This window comes from Cavia porcellus, unplaced genomic scaffold (assembly GCF_034190915.1).
Source record: "Cavia porcellus strain 051 isolate PalLab524CR breed Dunkin Hartley unplaced genomic scaffold, mCavPor4.1 scaffold_34, whole genome shotgun sequence".
Classification (NCBI taxonomy): domain Eukaryota; kingdom Metazoa; phylum Chordata; class Mammalia; order Rodentia; family Caviidae; genus Cavia; species Cavia porcellus.
The window spans coordinates 19,439,439-19,464,862 of NW_026947517.1; the positions used below are offsets into that span (position 1 = coordinate 19,439,439).

The 25,424-nt window shown below is 39.0% G+C and overlaps 1 protein-coding gene and 1 non-coding gene across 10 annotated transcripts in view; both read left to right on the forward strand.

Moving 5' to 3' along the window:
• The first annotated feature begins 1,149 nt into the window (after positions 1 to 1,149).
• The window catches only part of LOC134474612 (zinc finger protein 431-like), a 28,329-nt gene continuing 4,054 nt past the window's right edge, over positions 1,150 to 25,424 (forward strand). Inside the window, exons 1-7 of one of the 9 annotated variants that reach the window (XM_063243127.1) lie at positions 1,167 to 1,442; positions 3,191 to 3,303; positions 5,206 to 5,246; positions 8,083 to 8,204; positions 10,742 to 13,434; positions 24,947 to 25,073; positions 25,273 to 25,333. In XM_063243127.1, coding sequence (XP_063099197.1) covers positions 13,432 to 13,434; positions 24,947 to 25,073; positions 25,273 to 25,333 — 191 coding nt within the window. In that variant the 5' untranslated portion in view covers positions 1,167 to 1,442; positions 3,191 to 3,303; positions 5,206 to 5,246; positions 8,083 to 8,204; positions 10,742 to 13,431. Of the gene's footprint in view, positions 3,304 to 5,205; positions 5,247 to 8,082; positions 8,205 to 8,241; positions 13,435 to 24,946; positions 25,074 to 25,272; positions 25,334 to 25,424 lie in introns of those variants that run through there. The other 8 variants (XM_063243126.1, XM_063243130.1, XM_063243128.1 and 5 more) reach the window with 8 other exon arrangements.
• Trnak-cuu (transfer RNA lysine (anticodon CUU)) lies at positions 8,680 to 8,752 on the forward strand. The gene has a single exon. It is a non-coding gene; the product is annotated as a tRNA-Lys (tRNA).

Here is a 25,424-nt window from a genome sequence, read left to right on the forward strand (position 1 = left end):
AAATAAAAATAAATTTACAAAGATAAACAAACAAAGTCCCTTAGCAGTGAGACTGAGGGACCAATCTCTGATTGATAAATAAGAAAGCGGCTGTCTGGTAACATTTTTAACCAGTTTTTGTCCATTGATTAGAGACCTCAATGATCTCCAGAGCATTATAGGAGACACCTCAAACAAATTTATGAAATGTATTCCTAAATGTTCACATTGGTCATTATCAAGGGAAATAATACATATTTTTGGTTTGATGATGCCTATATAAAGGTTTCACATGGTTATGACAGTTGATTGTAATCAACTATATGATGTATTGCATATATTGGTAATTCTGGATGCGTAAGACTCCATGATTGTAAAGTGGGGATTACTTATGGTAACAGATTTTTGTCTCATGTGCAAACCTTTGCTGATAACAAAGACTTGTGAGATTCACATTCAACTAAAGATCAATACGTTGTTCAATAATACACAAAAAACTTCTTGTGTATTAGATAAGGGTGATTGACTAAAAGGGATATTTTATGTCAAAACAGGAATTTAGATTATTAAAAGAATCTCATGATTGTCATGATGCAATACTATGTATGATTCTGATTCCTGATATATTATGTAAAATATGCAACTGTTAATACTGTAGGTATTCAAATGCTAAAATGTCCATGGATAGAAGAAAATAGGATTCATTTAATGTACTAAGTTGTTTCATGTTTAGATAAAATAGTAATGTTAAACTTACTGCCTCTACTATACTCTATTGTTACCAAAAACTTCTTTTGGATGTTTGACAACTAAGGTTCGGAAGCCAAAACTTAGAGAAAGAGATGGGCTAAATGGATAGCCAATATTTTGGCCCCAGGCCTTCAAGTGTGGTGGAGACCCAGGATATAAAATAACCTCTGATTGCATCATCCTAAGATATTCAGTGAGTCCCTGGTTGTCTCATCAAGAAGATGTGAGACCACAGAGGAAAGTCACCTTCAATGCAAGGTGTGCCTAAGAAGAGTCACTAGGAGAAAAATCTCCCAAGCTTTCACAGAGAGCAATGTGGTCAAGCAATGACTGTGACTCTTCTAAGTGGCTGACACTGACAGAAGAGCCATGAGGTGTTATGCATGGTTCTAAGATAACTCCTGAGAAGACCCAAGTGACCTTAATAGGAGGTAAGTAACTGACTGCAGTTGTCATGGTTTATGCTTGTGTCCTGCAGGCCTCATACATTTGCATTGTGCATTTGTCATGGTTCATTGTCTAGTACTTGGATTGATGGTGTCAGTGCTAAACCCACATTGGGGTGGAGCCAGGATGTAATTCAATGGCAGGAAGTAGGTGTGTCTTGCTTTTTGCTGGTTCCTGCTTGCTCTTTGCAGCCTCCATGAACTGTGGCCCAGTCATACCTGCCTGCCTTGGAGCCAACTGAGTGTGAACTGAAACCTGCAAAAACTGTAAGAAATAAACCTTTCCTTTCTCAAATTGGGTTTCACGTATTTTATCTCAGCAATAAGTAAAAAGTAATTAAGACAATTTGGTACCTGGGAGTGGGGTCATTTGCTGTGACTATACTTGACCATGTTTTTCGAGAGGCTTTGGAAATGGCTTGTGGGCAGAGTTTGGAAAAGTTTGGACATGTCGCCTGGATGGGTAGAGTTGGAGCAGCTTAGGCTGTTCTGCAGAGGGGATTCTGGTCAGAGCTCTGGAGACCAGAAGGCTCATAGAGGGCCTGATGGTAAATACCAGGCTTGGGAGGTTTTTGTTGGGAAGAAGGACTGTATTGGTTGTTGGACTCCACATGATGTGTGTTATGGCTTGGCAGAAGGTTTGTCTGCAAACCTCAAGGTTTGCTCTTGCGCAGAGCCTTGGCTAAGGCTGAGATAAACGACAATGGACTGATTAATCTTGAAAAAGAAATTAAAAAGCAATCAAACCTTGAGGCTGTGGTATGGCTATTGTTGGGGGCTTTTAGCCAGATTTATGTGGCATATCAAAAGCAAAGAGATCAGCAGGATAGTGTACAATGCTGGAAGTTTGGCCAGAAGGAAAATTCCAGGAAGACTGTGCATTGCAAAGACAGAGTTGAGATTTTGATTCCTGAGGAGAAACGAGATAAGAAAGATGGCCCCAGGGCATCATAAGAAGGGGGTCCCCACCCTGTGCAGCCTCACTGCAAAAGTGAAAGAATTTGCTCAGAGGGAAAAGCTGCAGAGTGCCATGTTCCAGAAAGGCGACAGAGGCCATTTGAGGTTCCAGAATGGTTGCAACTTAGAGAAGCTTTTTCTGACAACAGGTAAACAGAGCCCTGCAATCCACTCAACTGACCCCTATAGCCAAAAGACAGAAAAGCCTAGGTACTGCTCCAGTCAGCAGCAAACCTTGGTGGCATCCACAAGGTGCTGATTTTAGGTGCAAGGGAAATGCACAAATTCTGAGGCAAGATGGCATCCACCTCACTTGCAAATTGCATGGGAGGCCAAAAAGTGTGCCCCTGAGAGGGCAATTTGTGAAGACATAAGGGTGAAGCCAAAGGTGTGGTGGAGACTGCAGAAGTTTGGAAAAGGCAGGAATGTGGATGATTCAAGGGAAGCTGCAAAAAGAGAGAAGAGAAGATTTAAGAGAAAAGCTGCAGGAGTTAAATCGCTGGAGTGCCATGGGGGTGGAATTACCCAAGCCTTTTGGAGTTTGTAACCAGATTGCTTCTGATGCTGAACATGGAATTCTAGGACTTAATGTTCACCTTGCTGGACTTCTTTTGTTTCCAATGTTTTATATTCCCCTTCTTGTAACTTTTGGAATGGTAATGTTTACTTTGTGCCTTTGCATTTGAGAAATGTTTAACCTTGTTTCATTTGTACAGAGGTTACAGTTAAGAGTTTGCCTTAGATCTTGGAGGACACTGGCAATTGGACTGTTCAGCCATGCTGAAACATAGGACGTTGGCAGCTCTTGGAAGTGGACTAAATGTCTTTTGTATAATGGATGTACATGAGTCCTGGGGGCCAGGGGTGGAATGTCATCATTTATGCCTGTGTCCCCCAGGCTTCATGAGTTTGCATTGTGCATTTGTGATGGTTCATTGTGTAGTACGTGGATTGATTGTGTTAGTGCTACACTCACATAGGGGTGGAGCCAGGGTGTAATATAATGGCAGGAAGAAAGTGTGTCTTGCTTTTTGCTGGTTCCTGCTTGTTGTTTGCAGCTGCCATGAACTGCGGCCCAGCCATGCACACCTGCCTTGGAGCCAGCTGAGTGTGGACTGAAACCTCCAAAAACCAAAGAAATAAACCTTTCCTTTCTCAACTTGGGCTTCAGGTATTTTGTCTCAGAAACAAGTAAAAAATAACTAAGACAGTAGTTAATGCAGGTCTCATGTTAGCTTGGCCTTGGATGTCCTTCAGAAGAGCCTGTCCTCTGAAGATGTAAAAGCTTGGCTGTGGGGGAATCTAGGATCACTAACATCTTCTGACAATTGCTGGCTATACTGGTAAATGACTACTGATATGAACTGATGGACTATAATGAGTTTAAATTGGAGTTCTCCTCAATGCTTCCCCACTTTAAGCTGGCTACCCATCCTGGGAGTCAACAAAACAAAAAAAGAGAGAGATGTTGGAAAGGGTTGAAGATGAATACATGTGCAGGGCTGTGATGTGGCCTGGGCATGATTGAATTGATAATGAGGAGACACCTTAAGGAACAAGATAGGCTACAGCTGAGGCCACCTGGAGACTTCCGGGTTTTTTTTTTCTTAATTAGAATCATCTGTTGCTCTGTGGGTTCCTTGAACCTCCGACAAGGGGCCTGCTCAGGTTTTTACCATTGTCCACTCACTTCCTTGCTTGTTCTGATTAAATATAGGCTGCCTAGTGACAGGTGGCTGGCTGGTTAGCAGATTTATGAATTCTGAAGAAGATTTCACTCTTCCTGTTGCCCTCAAGACAATGCCACTTTTCTGATTCTTTTGGTCCTTTGCTGTGCACTTTTTGGGGGCTAGATATTTAGGCATAGGCCCAAACAGAAAATTAACTTTCAGATAGGATAACTGTAAGTTTCCTGAAAATTTTGTTGCATGTATATTTAATTTACCTGTAGATGGAAGTGTTATTATCAACAAATATATTGCTATGTTATCAACATATGCTACCTTATTAACATATTGAGGGGTATTATAGTGATTTCTCAGAAATCATGATTATACACCTCTTTACATCATTGTGAGTATTCTGCATAACTTTTCTAAGTCAGTACTTATATGTGAAATTGGTAGATAATAAAGGAGGCCTCCATCAACTTGCTGAGTACTATGTAACATGAGTCTCGGAGTTTCTAGCACTTCATTTGTTTTAACCATGAATTCTTCACCAGATGCCAGTTATGCCTGCTTGAAAGAGAATAGATTGTACAGGAAATTATGTGGTTTTGATCTCCAAAGAATTGTTGGAGTCAAACAGAAACAGGTAAAAGCTAAAAAACTGTTAGGGTTTTCATAGATTAAAAACTCATTTACATAATTAGTTGAAGAATGAGTTGATGCATTTGGAAGATTATTCAGAACATACAGCTAGCTAAATTATATTAGATATTTATTTCTTTACTTTTATACAGGTACAAAATACCTGACTTACAGAATTTAAAATAAATATATTTTTTATCTCATTGTTTCCATGAGGGAAGTTTGGTTTTGACTGTTTCCAAAGCATAAATATCTTGGAAAAAAGTGAAAAGGAAAAGGCATCTTTTTTTATGAGGTCAAGGTGGCAGAGAACAGTTTCAGAACCTGAGAGGAAGGATCCAGGGATCAGATTTGGTTCATGAGTCCCAACACATATGGCTGCAGTGTATACATATAGAAGCAATCATAGTAATATCCTACACATTTCTGAAGCCAAAAAGGTGTTAAAAAATGGATCACTGGGTTTAGGAAATATACAACTTCTAGGAATGTTAAAATCCTGAACAGCTGAGTGCCGATTAGTGACAAGGGAACTATATGGCAAGGGGAACTTAGCGTGTGAAGTCCTCGGGTATCCCTGTCTCATCAGAAGGAAATGTTCAATTGGATTAGGAATTTTGTTCCATTTCAGCAATAATTGTCACCCCCATGCTTGGCAATATGATGACTTTCAGAATTCACATTTTTATGAGTCCGAATGAGTAGCAAGCTTGTCTTGGAGAACTGATGCTTGCTTTTATTTCATCCTTACTCTGTTGCAGACCATTACTATCATTTAAATGTGAAGTCTTCACTTTACACAGTAACTGTGCTCCTTTTGTGTTCACATACTGGGTTTCTAGGTGGAAAATTAATAGAAATCAGTGAAAATCATTAAAATAAAGTCTGCTGCCTCTAACACAGACTTCTGACTGTGTGCTGTTGTCTCCTGCCCTGGCCTGTTCTGAGAATATTTTCTGACATCAGGGGATTTTTTATTCCTGGAGGATTGAACTTGAATCCTGAAAACATTTGCAGCCCATTATGGAAAGAGTCCACTGATCCTCGAATTAAATCAGGGGTAGCCATGAAATGGCAGGGATAAATAAGAAATTTAGAGAAGACCTAACACCACCACTTCTCAAAATTTAATGAAATCAAATGGGAAATGATACTACTCAATTCATTCCTGGAAGCAGGCATTACCCTGATACCAAAACCAGAGAACAATCCAAATAAGAAAGAGAATTACAGACCATTCTGCCTAGTGAACATTGAAGCAAAAATCCTCAATAAGATACTGGCAAACAGACTGCAGGATATCATTAACAAGATTTTACAACATGATTAAGTGGAATTATTCCCTGGGGTGCAGGGGTGTTTCAACATACATATAATACACTGTATTGACAAATCCAAAAGCAAAAATCATTTGACCTTTTCAATAGATGCAGAAAAAGATTTTGCCAAAGCCCATCACCTATTCATAATAAAAAACCTATAAAAATTGGGAGAGATGATCTTTATCTCAATCTGATAAAAGCCTTTTATTAAAAACCAACAGTCAACCTCATACTAAGTGGACAAAAACTGAACGCTTTCGGTCTAAAATCAGGTACAAAACAAGGATGTCTACTGTCTCCACTCTTACTCAATATAGTCCTGGAAACTAGCTGGAGCAATTAGACAAGAGAAAGAAATAAAAGGTATAAAGATAGTAAAGGAAAATCTTAAACTATCATTATTTGCAGAAGACATGATACTCTACTTAGAAGACCCTAAAAATTCCACCAAAAGACTTCTAGTTTAAGAAGCAAATTCAGTAATATAGCTGGTTACAAAGGCAACACTCAACTATCAATAGACTTCATAAACAAGAATAAAAAACTCATGGAAAGAGAAATCAAGGAAACAATAACTTTTACAATAGCATGCAACAAAATGAATTACTTAGGAATCAATCTAACAAAGGATGTAAATGACCTCTACACTGTAAACTACAGTACTCTCAACAAGGAGATTGAAGATGATATTCTAAAATGAAGAGCTATCCCATAGTCTTGGGTAGGGAAATCCAATATAGTGAAAATGACCATACTTCCAAAGCTATTGTACAGATTTAGTGCAATCCCAATCAAAACCCAGTAGCATATCTCAAAGAATTACACAAAATAAATCCTAAAATTCATCTGGAACCAGAAAAGACCTAGAGTGGCAAAGATGATCCTGGGCAACAAAGAAAAGATAGGGTTCATCAAAATACCTGACTTGAAATTATACTATAAAGGTATTGTGATTTTTAAAAAAGGTGTGGTACTGACAAAAAACAAAACAAACAAAACCAGACAGAAAGATCAAAGAAACAAATTAGAAGATGGAGAAACAACCCCAGACCACTAAACCATCTTATCTTTGACAAAGGTGCCAAACAGAGTCATTGGAAGAAAAGCAGCCTCTTTAATAAATGGTGCTGGAAAAACTGGCTCTATAGGTTCTGAATATTATCTTTCAACGTGTATTAAGCTAAGATCAGAATAGATCAAAGATCTTATATTAAAACAGAAACATTAAATCTGCTGCAAGATAGAGTAAGTAAAATTCTTGAAGAGATTGATGTAAGCAAAGACTTTATGAAGAAAACATGGATTGCACAGCAAAAATCAAAGAGAATTAAGTGAGAATCTCACCCTACTGAAAAACTTTTTAACAGCAAGAGAAATCACTAACAGACTGAAGAGACAACCCACAACGTGGGAGAAAATGTTTGCCAACTGATCCTCAGACAAAGTGTTACTATAATAGAGTATGGAAAACTAAAAAAAATTCAGTTTTCCCAGATTTAAAGACCCAATCCAAAAATGTGCATCTGAGGTGAAATACACAGTTCTCAGATGAAGAAATAGAAACAGCAAATAAATATGTGACAAATTGTTCTGCATAAATTATCATTTTACAATTGCAAATTAAATAACACTGATATGTCACCTTGCCCCAGAAAACATGCCTACTGTCAAGAAATCAAACAATAACGAATGCTGGAGGGGTTGTGGGGGGAAAAGGAACCCTTCTCCACTGTTGGTGGTAAAGCAACCACTGTGGAAATCAGTGTGGAGGTTTCACATAAACTAGGTCTACAGGCCCACTCAACGCAGCTATTCTCCTTCTGGGTATTTACCCAGAAGAATAAAAATCATCATACCACAGTGATATATGTGCACCATGTTTATAGCAGCACAGTTTGTGGTAGCCAGATCTTGGATGGAATGCAGGACCTCTAGCTTGCCAGCCAGGCGCTTAAGCTAAATCCCTGGACCACTGTTGGGAGCCGGAGCCAGGGGTCCTGCAGTAACCTCAGCCTTCTAGACAAAGAATCACGCTGATATTAACCTGGGAATAACTTCATAACATAAAAAATAGAAGTTTCTCATGGGCCCAAGAACATGTTTACCTCCTGGGCTGCACAACATATAAGTTTCTCATCGGCCCAGGAGCATGTTTACCTTTGCTGTGTGCACAAGAAAGTGTCCTGAAGTGACTTGTACTGCTCTTTGTTTTGAAACATTATAAAAACTCTGTAGTCCTTCAATAAATTGCCTTTTGCCTCCTGAGCAACTGGTCTACCTGTGTCTTCAGTCTCTCGCCTGACTCCTTCCCCGCAGCTGGCTGCGGCACCTGGCACCTGGCGCCCAAACTTGGGGCTTGGAATATAAGCATTCGGAGCATTTTTCCAGTGGAAGGAGAATCGGGAGTTGCGAGAAGACCACTGCCACAGAGGACCCGGGTAAGTGAAAAGTGAAAGTAGCAGGGAGTGGTATATAAGCAGGGATTGAGAACAGGTAACTCCCCGTCATCAGAACGGGAACTTTTTGAACAAGTTATTTCCTCTTTGTAAAAGAGTAGGGGCATTCCTGTAGCTAAGCTTCAAATTCATCGGTTTGTTGATTTTGTGCATCAGGTTTGCCCCTGGTTTCCCGAACAGGGAATGGTTAATGTTGAGACTTGGAAAACAGTAGGAGAAAAGATTAAAGATTATTATTGTGCTTGGGGTCCTGAGAAGGTTCCTGTGGATGTGTTTCCAATTTGGACTCTTATTAAGGACTGTTTAAAAGGGGACTATGAGTCTAGTAAATGGGAAAAAAAAACTCGAGAAAGTTTTATAAGAAAAACCAAATCTTCAGAGAATGTGGCATCCTCCTTATACCCACCCCCCCGCCCTCTGCTCTGCCACCACTCTCTGAGCCACCCTGTTACAAGCAACCCAGCTAGCTCAGTCAGTAGAGCATGAGACTCTTAATCTCAGGGTCGTGGGTTCGAGCCCCACCTTGTGTCAAAAGTTTGTACATGCAGCCATTGCCAATACCAGATCTAAATTTGCCTCTGCCACCATTATTCATTATATGGATGATATTTTAATAGCCCATCAAGATTCTGAGATGCTTTTGCAAGTATATGCCTCTCTTCATCAGGATTTAACAAATAATGGGCTGGTCATTGCACCTGAGAAGGTCCAAACTTCACCTCCTTTTTCTTATCTAGGTTTTCACTTATATCCACAGCATTTTTCTCCTCAATGATTGTCTGTTAATACTTCTCACTTGTGTACGTTACATGATTTTCAAAAACTCAGGCGAAATTAATTGGATCCGGCCATCTCTAAAGTTAACTACTCAAGACCTCCACCCATTGTTTTCCTTATTAGCTGGAGATTCTGACCCAAGTTCACCCCGCCAAAAGATGGCAGAAGTTCCCAAAGCTCTTGAACTGGTTAATAAGGCTCTTCAAAGTGCACAGCTTCATTATTGTGATTTTTCCACTCCCTGGTCTCTTATCATCATACCCACATCTTTTTCCCCTACAGGTGTGTTGTATCAGCAGGGAGTTCTCTCATGGATTCATGGTTCGCATTCCCCGAAAAAGGCTCTCCCCCCTTATGCCTCTTTGGTTGCAGAAAGGATTATGTAAGGAAGAAAATTGTCTATAATGCATTTAGGAAGAGACCCTCACTCTATTATAATCCCTTATACATCTGAACAGCTCAAATGGTTGCTTAATATGACTGATTATTTTCCTCTTTCTCTAGCATCCTATACCAGTCAAATCCAACACCATTATCCCAAGGATAAAATTCTTCAATTTGCCTCCAAAGTTACCTTTTCATTTCCTCAAATCATACGCATGAAACCCCTTGTTAATGCTATTACTTTATTTTCAGATGGAAGCTCCAATGGAAAAGCTACTTTAGTATCCCCAAATCAAACTTATGTATGGCAATTGAGGAGTACTTCAGCTCAGGAGACTGAACTTTATGCTGTTCATCAGGCTTTTATTCTTTTCTTTGATGTTCCCTTTAATTTGTTTTCAGACAGCCAATATGTAGTACAAGCCTTGTCTGTTTTAGAATGCATCCCTGTTATCAACACTGCTAATATCCTTGTTGCACAGTTATTTGGTCTTATTCAATCATCTTTACATTCTCGATCTGCACCTTGTTTTGTAGGACATTCGCAGTCACTCTAATCTTCCAGGTGCTTTGACTCATGGAAATGCAATTGCAGATCGAGCCATGCATATTGGACTGTCTGCTGTTTCGCAAGCACAACAGTCACATGCTCTTCATCACCAAGCTGCACAGGTTTTACGTTATCAATATGGTATAACACGGCAGCAGGCATGAGAAATTGTTAAAAACTGTCCCTCATGTGAGCCTCTCCTTCCAGTACCGCATTTTGGAGTCAACCCTCGAGGACTCCATCCAAATGACTTCTGGCAGATGGATGTCACTCATTATCCTTTTTTTGGGTCATTAAAATACCTACATGTTACCTTTTCTCATTACATGCTTGTTTCACCTATGACTGGAGAAACTGCTCCCCATGTAATACAACACCTACTATATTGTTTCTCTATCCTGGGCATTCCTCGATCCATTAATACGGATAATGGCCCAGCATATGTTAGTAAACCCTTTGCCAAATTCTGTCAGACTTTCCACATTAAACATGTTACTGGACTGCCTTATAATCCTCAAGGACAAGGAACTGTTGAACTTGCTAATCTCTCACTAAAAAAACACATTAAAGAAATTTAAAAGGGGGAGATGGTATAAGTATTCTCCCAAAACACTTCTTAACCATGCTCTTTACATTCTTAATTTTTTAACTTTTGATGCTTCCAATAGATCTGCAGCTGAGAGACATTGGTCTCCTGATTTGCCCTCCAAGCCAATGGTTTATTGGAAAGACCCATTAACTAATCTATTACATGGCCCTGACCCAGTATTGATATGGGGAAGAGGGTATGTTTGTGTTTTTCCCACAGACGCTGATACACCCAGGTGGATCCCAGAATGCTGTGTATGACTTGCCCAAGAGCAAGATAGAAAAATTGCGCAGGACGATGCTTCCACTAACCATGACCTCGAGGACAAGAACAATGACCAGAAGGTCTCCTGCGACAAGAGATGAAACTCTTCTGTTTTTGGCTCAACTGTTAAGCATTATTTGGGTTTTGCATATATTTTATATGCCTGTTTGGGTGGATAATTATTGGGCATTTGTACCTAATCCTCCTTTGTTGCACCCTATGTCATGGGGCGACGACCATGATGTTACTGTTTATGTAAATAATACCCGTGTCTTAAGTTTTCCTTCTTCCACTCATACACAACCTATCTCTATTGTATATAATTACACTGAAATGTCTGCTTCATTACCCCTATGTTTTTCTAAAACAAATAAGAATTGTACATTAATAGAAAGATATTCTGATTGGGATGGAAACTACTAATGGAATGCACTGGGGAGTATATATGATGTATGTATTTCGCAACAGTAGTGAAACTAGAGTGGGAAAAGGTAATCCCCCTGAGCATATTCCAGAATGTAGACAAAAATATCCAAGCAAAAGTGTATATGGACCCTCATGGCGTTTGTGCCATCATAATTATATGTTACAAAGATCTATGTGATTGGAGTGATTACAGAGAAACAACCTACAGGCCCCGAAATTTATTATATGGAATATGGACAAGGAATAACATCACCTTTTTTACATGCTGTGGAAGTTGGTTGCGGCAATTGATTACATTGCTGTTACAAAGGAAAAAGTTGTATGGCAACATATAGGGACACAGGATGCTATTTCTGTTAATGGCACAGTAAAAAATGTAACTATCATAGCTTGTATTTCTGAACCATATGGTTTTATAAGTGGAGAACTTACTGTAAATAAGAACAATGAATCTTATGAAATTACTTGTAAATATTGCATCTTATCCAATTGTGTTAATGCTTCACGAAACCACTCATCCATATTACTGGTCAAACAACCTCCATTTGTATTTTTTACCTGTTAATATCACCACAGAGTGGTATCAAGATCCTTCTGTGATTATTTTGCAAAAATTAACTAAGCTTTTAAATCAGGCCAAACGATTTGTTGGGATGTTAATGACTGGAATTGCTGCACTTATTACTTCGATAGCCTCCACTACAATGTCCGTAATATCTCTTACAGAAAGTGTGCAAACTGCATCCTATGTTAATGAGTTATCCCATAATGTTTCTTTGGTTTTGAAAATACAGGAAAATTGGGATAGTCTGACTGAACAAAAGTTAAATGCTCTACAAGATACAGTAATAACCTTAGGAGATCAAATATATGCTTTGCAAGTACAGTCTTCTTTGAAATGTCATGCCTTATACGAACATATTTGTGTTACTTCACATAGATATAATGAAAGTGATTTACCTTGGGATAGGGTGAAAAATCATTTGCTAGGAATATGGCATAATTCCAATACTTCTCTAGATTTGCTTAAGTTGCATAAGACTATCCAAGATATAACCAATGCACCAGCAATAAAAGTTGACATAGCAAAAGAAACTGAGCAAATATTCAACGCATTAACCAGCCATTTTCCAGGCCTCACGTGAATTTTGCATTTTATCATTCTAGCTGGTATTGGAGCTCTAGCATTTATTGTCATGATAACATTTTTTCCATATTTTGTGAGAACTGTTGTTGGGCAAATGAGAAATGTGCGTTTTGACTTGAAACGTTTTAAGTTAGAATCAACTGCTAATGAAATTCCCATGCGACACATTGTCTAAGAAATAAGGGGGATATGTTGGAAGCAGGAGCCAGGGGTCCTGCAGTGAACGGCTGTGGGAAACCACACACTGAAGCTGGACCTCATCCATTCCCTCAGCCTTCTAGACAAAGCATCGCGCTGATATTAACCTGGGAATAGCTTCATAACATAAACCATAGAAGTTTCTCATGGGCCCAAGAACATGTTTACCTCCTGGGCTGCACAACATATAAGTTTCTCATGGGCCCAGGAGCATGTTTACATTTGCTGTGTGCACAAGAAAGTGTCCTGAAGTGACTTGTACTGCTCTTTGTTTTGAAACATTATAAAAACTCTGTAGTCCTTCATTAAATCGCCTTTTGCCTCCTGAGCAACTGGTCTCCCTGTGTCTTCGGTCTCTCGCCTGACTCCTTCCCCGCAGCTGGCCGCGGCACCTGGCACCTGGCGCCCAAACTTGGGGCTTGGAATATAAGCATTTGGAGCGTTTTTTCCAGTGGAAGGAGAATCGGGAGTTGCAAGAAGACCGCTGCTACAGACGACCCGGGTAAGTGAAAAGTGAAAGTAGCAGGGAGTGGCATATATGCAGGGATTGAGAATGGGTAACTCCCCATCATCAGAACGGGAACTTTTTGAACAAGTTATTTCCTCTTTGTTAAAGAGTAGGGGCATTCCTGTAGCTAAGCTTCAAATTTATCGGTTTGTTGATTTTGAGCCCGAGCCAATCAGTGATGAAGAGGCGGGCTGTAAGAACTGTCCAATCAGGAGGGCCAATGTAGGCGGTCTCTTCCGGTGTCATGGCGTCAATTGCAAGGCCAGGGCAAAAAAGGGAGCGCTAGATGTTTGCTAGACAACTGTTTTTTGCTTCTGTTCTCCGTGGACTGCTTAGAAATAACCTGGGAGACCTCCAAATTACATAATGGTGATGTTATGGGATGGGAGCAGTGAAATGGGGTGGAATCCGGTTGAGACCAGTTAGAAGTGGTGAGAAGGGATTGGGGGTTTAGCTCAGTGGCATAAGCACCTGCCTTGAAAGCAGGCAGTCATGAGTTTGATCCCCGGTACCGATAAAAAGGAAAAAGACAAAAAAAAAAAACACAAAAAACAAAAAACAAAAAACAACAACAACAAAAAAAAACAGTGGTGAGAAGCAGCTGTGCTGTCTAGAGCCTGTGTTCTTAGCCTCAGACCCTAAGGAGCTCTAGTGCTAGCAGGGAGTCATCCTGTGTCCCTTTTACCTCTAGCTGGGGTCAGGATATTTCTGGGTCCCTAGAACGCTGTCACCACTGTGATACCACCAGGCCACAATGCCATTTTTGAAATCGCCTGCTGCCCTTGCTCCTCCAACAGTCTGGACCCAGGACAGGGCATGAGGAGACCCTGATTCCGAAGTGGTTTCAAGTTGGGTGCAGCTGTAAAAAGCTAGATCTCTGCTCTCATTCCTGTCAGCAACAGATCTGAAAGCCAGAAGTTTATAAATGTCTGTGCTGCAGGACCTCATAGCCACAACTGCTCTCCTTAAGCTTATGCATTTATGTATTTTGTGATCGTCTAAATTTATACTATGTTCTCATATTTCCATGCTCATTAAAGGTGGAGGCAAAGGTTCTGAGAATTCAAAGATGTGTAGTGATGTGCCTCAGTGGAGGAAGGCTCCCCAAACACCGCATGAACTCCTGTGTATTATACAGAACAATGCAAAGAATTTCTGAACATACTTGATGTGACACATGTGCTCATAGACAATGTTTGGGAGAACATCCATAGAGGTTTAAATTTTGAGAAAATGAAGCAGATATAAATGTGTCATCAAGGGCAGGGAAAAGTGTGTTTACTAAGGACAAATTCCAGAAAGGGCTGCCTGTTAAATTCTCCTTGAAAAATGCCTAAATTTAGTTATTTGCATATATATATATATATATATATATATATATATATATATATATATACACACGTGATATCCTTCTGAATGGAAAGGAATTTGGGTGTCATATCTGAATTAAGAGGTGATTTAATAGCTTGGTTGATCATATACATTGTTTAAATATGGAAATTCTCTGTAATGGACTTTACTAATTCATGTAAAGAGATTCCCTAAATTGAAATTGTGCAGGGATATCAGTAGTTAAGGCATGAATGGTTTTCTGCTTAGGGTGGATCAGACAAGCTTGGAAAGGATGTGGAAGTGACTAGCAGGACACAGTGTGCCAATAGCAGGACATACAACAGAGAGGGTCTTCCCTGAAAGTCAGGGAAGCATGAAGTTAAAGCATGAAGTTCTTAGGGTAAGCATGAAGTTAAAGTTGGCTTATGATTTCTTCCTTGAGGTGAATAACACCACCTCTGGTAAGAATCACTATTCCACATCCTTGTCAACCCATGAATCCTTTGTTCTTTACTTGAGATCTAGTTTTGATTATCTCTAATTATGACCCAGTGTCATAAACGAGAAATTTGAATTTTTTTTGTAACAGGGATCAAACTCATGATCTCAAGCTTGCGAGGTAGGTGTTCATGCTGCTGAGTTAAATACCCAGCTCTGAAAGTGTTTTCTGTATACTATGTATGATATCAACATTGTTCCTCAGAAAATGTTGAATATTAGGGAATTTTCCTATATTGTATGGATATAATTTTTAAAGCAAACCAAAGGTGTCGTATGCAGTTACTTTTCAAGTTTCACATTGTCTTTGAGGTGTCTCAGTCAGGGTTTCTATATTTCAGACAGCTCTGTAATTTAGGCTAGCCCCAAACTCTAGGAAGGTTTCCTGCATCAGCCTCCCAAGATATATTTCTTATATCTGAATGGAGAGTGATCACTTGGTGATCACTTGGTGACACTGAGCTATAATTTGAAACTTGTACCTGGTTTCATTGTTTATACATTTTTTACATACAGCAGTTTTCAATGAACATGTGAGTTATTATTTATGTATCGTATTTGATGTTATTTATGTTTGGTTCTATGAATCCAAATTTAAATATCAAAATGCTGCTTAAGTATATTAAGAACAAAGGACTCAGTGGCCTAAATAAGATTTGAAGAGATATCATTGTTAGTACATCAAAGTGATTCATGAGATATTTGTCTGCCTCTGTTTTTAATGGATGCTGGTCCTGCAGGCTTTCACTATGAGCTCTGCTTTAGAGACAGTGCACAGGGACTCTTGCAGTGACTCACCATAAGAATCAGTGCTCCTATTTGGCTGTTATATTAGCTGTGAGTTGCAATATAGCATTATTTGCTGTCTCAAAAAATGTGTATATACAAAAATTAATCCCCAAGATGTAGAATTAAGATTTGAAGAAATCAGTCTCCATTCAGCTGTTTTGGTTTTATTTGTTTAGTTTAGTTTTGTTTTATTGAGACAAGTTTTCTCTATGTATATGAGCTAGATTTGAACCCTTTATGGAGCACAGAATTGCCCTAACCTCAAAGCAGCACTCCTATCTCAGCGTCTTGAGTATGGGATTATAGATATGTGTGTTTTTACTCTAAAAAATATTGAGACTTGTAACTTAGCTGTGTTGTAGGTTGGCTTAATAGATGCCATCTTGAGCTTTGCATTTAACTAGTGCCCTGTATTTTACTCAGAAAAATGGAAAATCACTCAGGGTATAAGTCCAAGGAGAAAAGCAAAATGAGCTGTACCCAAAGAAAAAAATTATCCTGCTCAACAAAAGAAGCAGAATACAGTTGTCATTCAAAAATTATTATAAGATTCTAGCTAAATGATTTCCAACAGGATCTTTTTGTGATTCTATCTTTAAAACATCTCTAACTTTCCAGTTCGGAGCCTCTTGTTTAGATCTTGAAATGGGGTTAGGGTTTCTGTATACAAGTGGTGCTGAGCCCAGCTAATGAAATTCCACATTTCTCAATCGGGTTGCTTGGCTTCCTATATTATTGTTCACAAAATCACCTTGAGCTGCAGAAACCTTACTGACACAAGCAAACCTCAGGATTAAATGACCATGCCCCTGAAGTGAAAGAATAGTTGTGAAAAGGAGAAGAGAAAAAGACAGATGCCATGTGCTATAATGCCCATCTCTTTTCCCCAGCAATGAAGAAGCTGAAACAGAAGAATGGCCATGTATTCAAAGACAGCCTAACCTACATAGTGAGTGCAAGGCTGGCCAGAACTCTAAAGTGAGACTATGTCTTTAAATCAAAAAACTAAAATGAAAAAAAAAAACAACCAATTAGACAGAAAGACTATTGAAAACACAATAATAGAGCTGAGTGAAATTTGACTTATGTAAAATGGGAATTATTGAATGATGCTGCAGATGAAAGAAGGCCATGTAGTGGCATCCAGGAGGCAGTGGCAAACACATACTTAGGAATGGCACCTATTGTGCTACAGGACAACAGTGACCTCCTTCCTGCAATACATTTGCAGTTCATTAGACTGAGGACTTCTAAAAGCTCATTGAAATTTTAAACTCAGGGCAAACAAGCAGCTTGAAATTCTGGCTTTGGAACAATGCCTTTAGCAGACACTTCATATTTAAATTGAGATAAGAGAAATATAATCCTGCCCTGTTTGATATCAAATGCATGAAGTTTTATGACTCACAAAACTGAGAAATGAAGTCATAAATCAAAAAAAAAATTCAAAAATTTTCTCAGAAAAACAGAGAGAAAAATAGCCCTGAATTATCAGGAGTGGTCTTCGGTGTTTTGGCCATAGACTTATTGTCAGGGGTCATTTATACACGAAAGTCACAATGTGGGTACAGTGTGGGTCTCAGACTACAATCAACCTATAAGCTTATAGCTGCTTAACTAATGTTATTCAACAAGGAACAAGTCAGCCAGAAAAGGTATGTGGAAAGAGCCAAGGCATTTTGTGGGAACAATAGTCCAGTTGTTCTGGTCATTGAGTATGGTAATTGATGCCTATCAGGACTTCGTGGAGGGGGTGGTGGTAACTGTACTACATTTCAAGCTGCTGTTTTTCTCTTCAGGAGCATGTAGACCTAGTCACTGCATCTTCACATTCAGGTCGGGCTTTCTTCAGCTGTGCCTGTAGCAGTGATTGTTGTATTTAGTATTTTGCATTGACTATTTGAGGTTCCAGTTCCTCTCTGATTGTATATCAATTTCTGTCTACCTTGACATCCTTTGTAAAATCACAGTTCTGTTTGAATGAATAAACTGAAACATTCATTAATACAGGCCAGGGATTTAGCTCAGGAGGCAGAAACGCCTGCCTGGAAAGTGTTAGGTTGTAGCTTTGATCCCTGGTACCTAAAACAAAAAGTAATTTAAACCGCAAGGAAAGAAAATAATTTCATTTGTGAAAATGTAGGTTTACAAAATTTATAACTAAATATGTCAATGGCAAATTAAACATTGTTAATAGTCATATTTACTATCTAAAGTTGTTGGGTCTGGGGATTGATCAGAGGTATACAAGGAGCTGCCTGGAGAGCACAAGGTCATGAGTTCAATCCCTCATACAGAAAAAAAATCACAGTTGTCAATGATGCAGTGCTGTGAGCACATTTATTGAAATGGAAACTTGGTATTTAATAGGCTCAATGTTTCTTTTGTGGTCTATGAAATACCTGCAGATAACATGGCAATTACAGTGAATGATTTACTGTCCCTTATAGGATTGCTATTTTCTGAGTTGTTTTTATTTTTTGTTTTCCCACATACTTGAAAGTTGAAAATGTTGGCTGGTTCTAGGTAGAAAAACTGTGATAATCATTTTTTTCAATTTAATGATATATTTCCCTATATTCATTAAGAACATTTTATTTGCTACAGTTACTCCAAATCAAATTGATAAACAATTCTTAAATTTACAGGCAGCTGAGTTAGTTAGAAATAGAGGCAACCATACCATGATACAGTTAAACGAAATTCCTGAACTTCTTTGTCTGGTATGAGTTTGTGTTCTCTAAAATGCAAGAATGAATTTTAGGAACAACAGAGTTGAAGAGCAGAATATATTTATTGAAAGAAAGTGAAAGTATTTTGCTCTAAATAGGATATTTTGGAAGTGGGAGGAGGAACCAGAGGACTTTTACATTGAAGTCACTTTCCTCTCCCTATTCAACCTACCTGTGGCCAGAAAAGCATCTCAATCAGGTACTTGCATATCAGCAATGCCAACTTTAAGCAGCGCCCAAGTCAAAAACTATATGTATGCTGCCCACACATTTCCAGAAAAGAAAGCCAGACCCCCAGTGGTCATGGGGTTCTCTCCATGGTCTTAGAATAAAGGCCATTTTGACTTTATATTCTCTTCTTTACTACACCAAAAATAATATCAGAAAGCTTCTGTCTAAGAGAAACAGGAGGGATGCTGAGCCAGTATCAAAGGACTCTGATTTTATACAATAAAATCATGTGGTGAGTGTGTTAGCTGGGACCCCAGCATAAAACCCAAGGAAGCAAGAAATTAAAATTTGGGGAGCAAAGACTTTATTTTAGGCCAGGCCAGGTGATGCAGTCTTAGGGAGCCAATTTGGAGACTGTGGGCCTTACAGCTAAAAAGGTTGGGTTTTAAAGCTGAAAACCACAGGAATGTTGTGAACTTTGACCCAGTTTGATAACTTTCTTGTAGTTAAACATTTCTTAGGGACAGTACATTGTATTGCAGATAGGCTGAAGGGGGGGGATTACAAGAAACTGAAACTTAAAGCTTTTATGGGAAATGGAGACTTAACCTAAGAATGGGGAGGGGAGGGGAATTTACAAGGAGCTGAAACTTAAGTCTTCACTGGAGATGGAATTTTAATCTCTTGAAATGGCGCATATAGAACAGGAAGGGGGCACATCCGGTTAGAACTAAGTTACAACAGTGAGATAGGTTTAAAGTGGGTTAGATTACTGAGGTTACTGAGGAGGTAAATTAGCACAATAGAGAAGCAGAATATAAGAAATGTAAAAGTGGCCTTTTATTTAAACAATGTGGAGAGGAGCCCACAGCCACCAAGGGTTTGACTCCCCTCTCCCTGGACTAAATATGGGGTTTTGTGGTTGTGATAATTCAGACCCCGGAATAAAATCCAAGGAAGCAAGAAATTAAAATTTAGAGAGCAAAGGTTTTACTTTAGGCCAGACCTGGCAAGGAGTCTCTGGGAGCCAATTTGGAGACTGGGCACCTGACAGAAATAAGTCAGGGCTTTTATCTTGTACATCAACAAACAGCTGCTGGTCACACAATGCAAGGAGGGGGATAGGGTGTGGCGCACTACAAAACAGAAACATAGGTGCATTACATTTCATGGGAAGAGCAAGATTTGGGTAACAAACAAGTTTTCCTTTAAACAAGCAAGTTTAGGTAATAAGAAATCCTGTTTTCCTCAGCAGAGACTAGAAGTCTGGCAGTGATTAACAATTTCTGTTATCTTAGCTTAGCATCACATGTGTTATTTGTAGAGGGCAACAATGGTGAACATATCAACTAGGTATTTACAATTCTTTACACAGGAGAGCATTGATTAACATATTAATTAGGTCATCCAGAGGGGGAAGGGAAAAACACATATACAGAAAGGCCAAGTTACAGGTATTACTATGATACAAAAATAACGAAGCTATTTCTCTAGAGTACAACAGAGGTATATGTGACTTTTGAGTGGATGTGGTGCTTGGAGGGGACATTGATGTGATGCAAGGAGCTGATGGGAATTTTCTTTAGGGCCCTGGGAAAGAAAGAGGAAGTTGTAATCAAGGAAAAAAGAGGGAGTGGCCATATGAGTAAGCATCCCTGATTTTGCCTTCTTCCACCTTGAACTACCACCATGAGGTTCTGTAATTGTTTCTAGGGCAAAACACTTTCAAGTACAACCTTCAGTTTCAAGGAAGAAATCAAAACAATGAAGTTTTGCCACCTGTCTTCCTCTATGGCTGGTAGTAAACCATTCATAAGAAATACTGTTAGTCATTTCCTTAATGCATTGTAGATACCATAACCAAAATGACAGATCATTTCACTTTCAGAAAACAAAAGTAGCACTTAAAGTCAGTGATAAAACCCTTCAGTGCAAGCATCCCTGGAAAGGTGAGATCAACATTGTAGAATACAAACTACTACTGATTTATCTGACTTCAGGAAAGAGAAAAATTTATACTGATATTCCTATAGAGTAATGAATCTCCTGGTCTAATATGTCTGGTATGAGTTTGTGTTCTCTAAAGTCAAAGAATGAATTTTAGGAACAACAGAAATTAAGAGCACAATATACTTATTGAGAGAAAGAAAGCTACCTGAGAGAGAGAAGGGGTCCTGAGCGGGATGCCAAACACTGTCCTTCTAGGGACCTTTATAGAGTAAAATCATGTGGTGAGATGAGTTTAAGGTGGGGAAAAATTGGAACTTATTATCCAGATGGGCATAATACGGGACAGAGCTATGGTAGCCAATAAGATTATAAGTTCATGTAAAGTTGATTAAATTGGGAAAAAGGGGGAAAGGGAGTCACATAGAAAGCAGGCATTCTTAGGCAGCACTGACTTTTCCCTTAGGTTTTTGGGAGGGTGACTCCTGAGTTCATCAGGATGATAGGAAATATTTAAAATGTCAGTCCTTACGATAAGCATACTTTTCTTTGAATGGTGACTCCTGACCTCCTCAGAGTGCTATGGGACTATTTAGAATATCAGTCTTTATGATATGGATGAATTTGATTATCATTTGTCTTGAGACTTGGCCCATAGCATGAGGTGTCAGTCTTCCCCATAGTTATACAGTATCTGGTCTCCTGCATGGAATCCTTGGAGGACCTAGCCCTGCCTTATGCCAATACTATTTAAATAACTCAGGTGCCTGTAACAGTACTCTTTGGATAATTGATTACAGATGTCTTGTGCTGTGGATGAATGATCTGGGGATTACAGTGTGCAGTGTATATTCCAGTGTTGCCCCCTGATTGACATGTTTTTAAATTTAATTTTAGTTGATGTGTTCTTTTTTCACTGAAATAGAATGGATTTGAAAATTAAAAGCCTGAGGTAAAGCTCTTCAGTACAAACACTCCTCTGGTCAAGCTGAGATCACCACTGTAGAAGAATGGCAGCTCCAGAAGTCTCTGCACTACAGTCTATCATTTGAGATCCTCTCTTGCAGGGAGGGTTTTCTTTCCCTGTTGATTCTTGACTCAGAAGGAGAGCAGTAGAGCAGGATTCAATCAGTGATGAAGGGGCAGGCTATGTGAGCTGTCCAGTTTTCAGGCCATTGCTAGCTGTGACTTTTGTCTCTTCTGGTGTCTCAGCATGATTTACCTTTTCTGAGTCCGATACTGGTAGCAAAATGCTTGCTGCATCTCATTTAGTACTTTCGATGTCCTGTGGCCTGATTTGCAAAAACCTGAGGGATCCTGGAGCCATGAAATGGTGAGGTTGTGGATGGGAGCCCAGAGTTAGGGTGGATTCGGTGAAACCAGTTACAAGTATGTAGAAGTAATTCCTGTGTCTGGAGCCTCAGGTATTTAGTTAGCTTCAGCTCCTGAGGTCCTCCAGCATTGCCCATGGGTCATTCACTCGCCCTTTTGCCTCTTGCTGTTGGCAAGGGTGATTTGGTGTCCCCAGAACTCTAGCTTCATTATTACAGCAGCAGAATCAAGTATCATCTTTGGAATTCACTGCTGGCCTAGAAACTCCACAAACTTAGGCATTGGAAGAAGCTTGAGAAGATCCTATGATGCTTTTTATAGCTTGTAGAGCAGTAATGAGCTAGGTCTCTGCTCTCTATTCTCAGAGTAGAAGATCTGGAATGTCCAAAGTTTATTAATGTCTGTAATGCAGGGCCTCATTGCAACAATGGTTCAACTTAAACTTGGGCTTTTTTGTATTTATAGTGATCTCCTCAATTTATAGTATGTTCTCATATTTCCATCCTCATGACAGGTAGTTGCAAATGTTCTGAGAATTCAGAGATGTGTAGTAGTGTGCCTCAGTGGAAAAAGGCTTCCCAAACAACTCATGAACTCCTGTGTATTATACAGATCAGTGCAAAATAATTTCTGAACATACTTAATTATTTAGGTGGCACCCTTGCTCACAGACTAGGTTTGTGAGCACAGCCATAGAGTTTTGAAGTCTGAGAAAAATGAAGCAAATATGAAAGTGTTATCAAGGACAGGGAAAAAATTTGTGAAGGACGAATTCCAGAAAGGGCTACCTGTTAAATTATCTTCAAAAAATACTGAAATTCAGGCATTTGCATGCACATATACACGTGATATCCTTCTGAATGGAAAGGAATAGGTGTGTCATCTCTGAATTAAGAGCTGATTTAGTGTCTTGGTTGTTCATAGACAGTTTAAATATGGAAATGCTCTGCAATGGAATTTATGAAATGGTGTAAAGAAGAAGCTCTAAACAGAAATTTTGCAGTGATATCAATAGTTAGGCATGACGGGTTTCCTGCTGAGGATGGATCAGAGGAGTGTGGAAAGGATGTGCAAGTGACTGACAGAATTCAGGAAGCCAATAGCAGGACATACAACAGAGAGGGTCTTCACTGAAATTCAGGTAGTTCTTAGAGTAAGTGTAAAGTTAAAGTTGGGTTCTGATTGCTTCCTGGAGGTGATCAACACCAGCTCTGGCAACAATCAGTATTTCACATCCTTGTCAACCCATGAATTTTGTGTTCCATACTTGAGATCTAATTTGGATTATCTCTAATTATGCCCCCAGTGTCATGAAGGTAAAATGTGCATTTTTTTTGTACCAAGGATCAAACTCATGACCTATGCTTTCCAGGCAGTTGTTCATGCCACTGAGCTAAATACCCAACTTTCTCTTTGTTGTATGGAAGATATCCACATTGTTTCTCATAAAGTGTTGAATATTGTTGGAATTTTTCCATATTGTATGGCTATAATTTTTAAAAACAAACTAAAGGTGTCTTATGCAGTCTCTTTTCAAGTTTCACTTTGTCTGTGGGGTGTCTCAGTCTTTGTCTGTGTGGTTTCTCTACTTTAGACAGCTCTGTAACTTAGGATAGTCCCAAATTCAAGGAAGAAGTCCTTCATCAGCCTCTCAAGATATATTCCTTATATCTGAATTGAAAGTGATCGCTTGGTGACAGTGAGCTATATATTACAGCTTGGGCCTGGTTCCATTTTATATACTTATTTTTTAAAAACAGCATTTTCCACTAACATTTGAGTTATTATTTGTGTACCATATTGGAGATTATTTATGTTTTGTTCTATGAAACCAAATTCATGTTTCAAAATGCTGCTGAAGTATATTAAGAACAAAGTACTCACTGGCCTAAATGAGATTTGAAGAGACATTATCTGCAGCCTATCAACGTGATTGATGAGATTTTTTTTCCTTTTTTCAAATTTTGAAAGTGGTAAAAGAAAACAGAAAAATGCAGAATAAGGCCAACTAAGATCATACAGTGAAATTGGTACACAACTTCACAAAAGGTTACTGCGATAACAATAATAGGTATCACAGTATATTTTATTATCTTTATAATAGTTGTTCTTTCAAACACATATATCAAAATGAGATAAAATACAGAACATTATAGTACTTATCAAAACAATTTTGAATAGAGCAATACCATTAATCAGAATAGAGTAAAACAGTAATAAAAATATTTGACTTCAAAGAGATAGTAGAAGGAATTTCCCCTTATTTGTTATGGTCTGCTTCCCAGGAGACACTCAGATTTCTGTTCCCCATTTCCTAATGGGGGGTGACAGGAGAAGAGGAGTAGGGAAGTGGGTTGTTTGATTCTAGGCCGTGCGTCAGTAGGTTCACTATTGCTTTGTAGGAAGACAGGCCGGTTGTTTGGTTTCACAGCTTCCTAAGTTCCCACATTGCATGGATCTCAGGAGCTGCTGCTGGTTCTCCCCTGGAAGGGCCACATTCTGCCACATTGCCACCACTTACCAGGGAAGGGAGGTGCTTGCTTGGCTTCCCAGTTGATTGATGGGATATTTATCTGTCTCTGTGCTTTGTGGATGCTGGTCCTGCAGGCTTCTCACTGTGAGCTCTGCATTAGAGACAGTACACAGGGAATATTGCAGTGACTCAGCACAAGAATCAGTGCTCCAATTTCACTCTTACAATAGCAGTGAGTTGCAATCTATCATCAAATTTGCTGTCTTCAAAAATGTGTATATATACAAAATTAATGACCAAGACATGGATTTAAATTTGAAGACAGCAGTCTTCATTCAGCTGTTTTGTTTGGTTGTATTTGTTTAGTTTTGTTTTGTTTTATTGAGAGAAGCTTTCTATATGTATATCAGCTGGATTTGAATACCCTATGGAGCCTAGAATTGCCCTGAACTCACTGAAACCATCCTGCCTCAGCCTTTTGAGTGCTGGCATTATAGATATATACCACCACACTTTGCTTTTGATTCAGATTTGTAGGAGAGAATTTAAGATATCCCAAACCTGGTGTCTCAACATTCATGTGAGAAATATATGTGTCGTCCTTTAGGAGGTGGTGACCTTTGAGGATGTGGTTGTGAACTTCAGCCATGAGGAGTGGACTTTGCTGAGTCCATCCCAAAAGAACCTCTACAGAGATGTGATGGGCGAAACCTTTAGGAACATGACTGCAATAGGTAAGGAAAAAACACTTTTGTCACTCATGCTGTCAGAATGTTGTATGTCACACATCAGTGCTGTTTCATTAAACACAATGTGAATATATTTTTAAAAATAACTCAGACCTGGACACATTATATCATAACTCTAAACAAAATCTATTAATTTGTATGTATTATTCTAATGAGCGCTGGTATTTCTATATCTACAATTCAGGAGGACTTGGGAATATCCAGGAACCTGAAAAAGAATGCAAAATTTATTGGAGATACTTAAGGTAATTCGCACTCATAATGAGAAGGAATGTTCCTGAGTAATTAGTGAGTCAGCAGAAAAATACCACCAAAGAAATGAGGCACCATTCAATT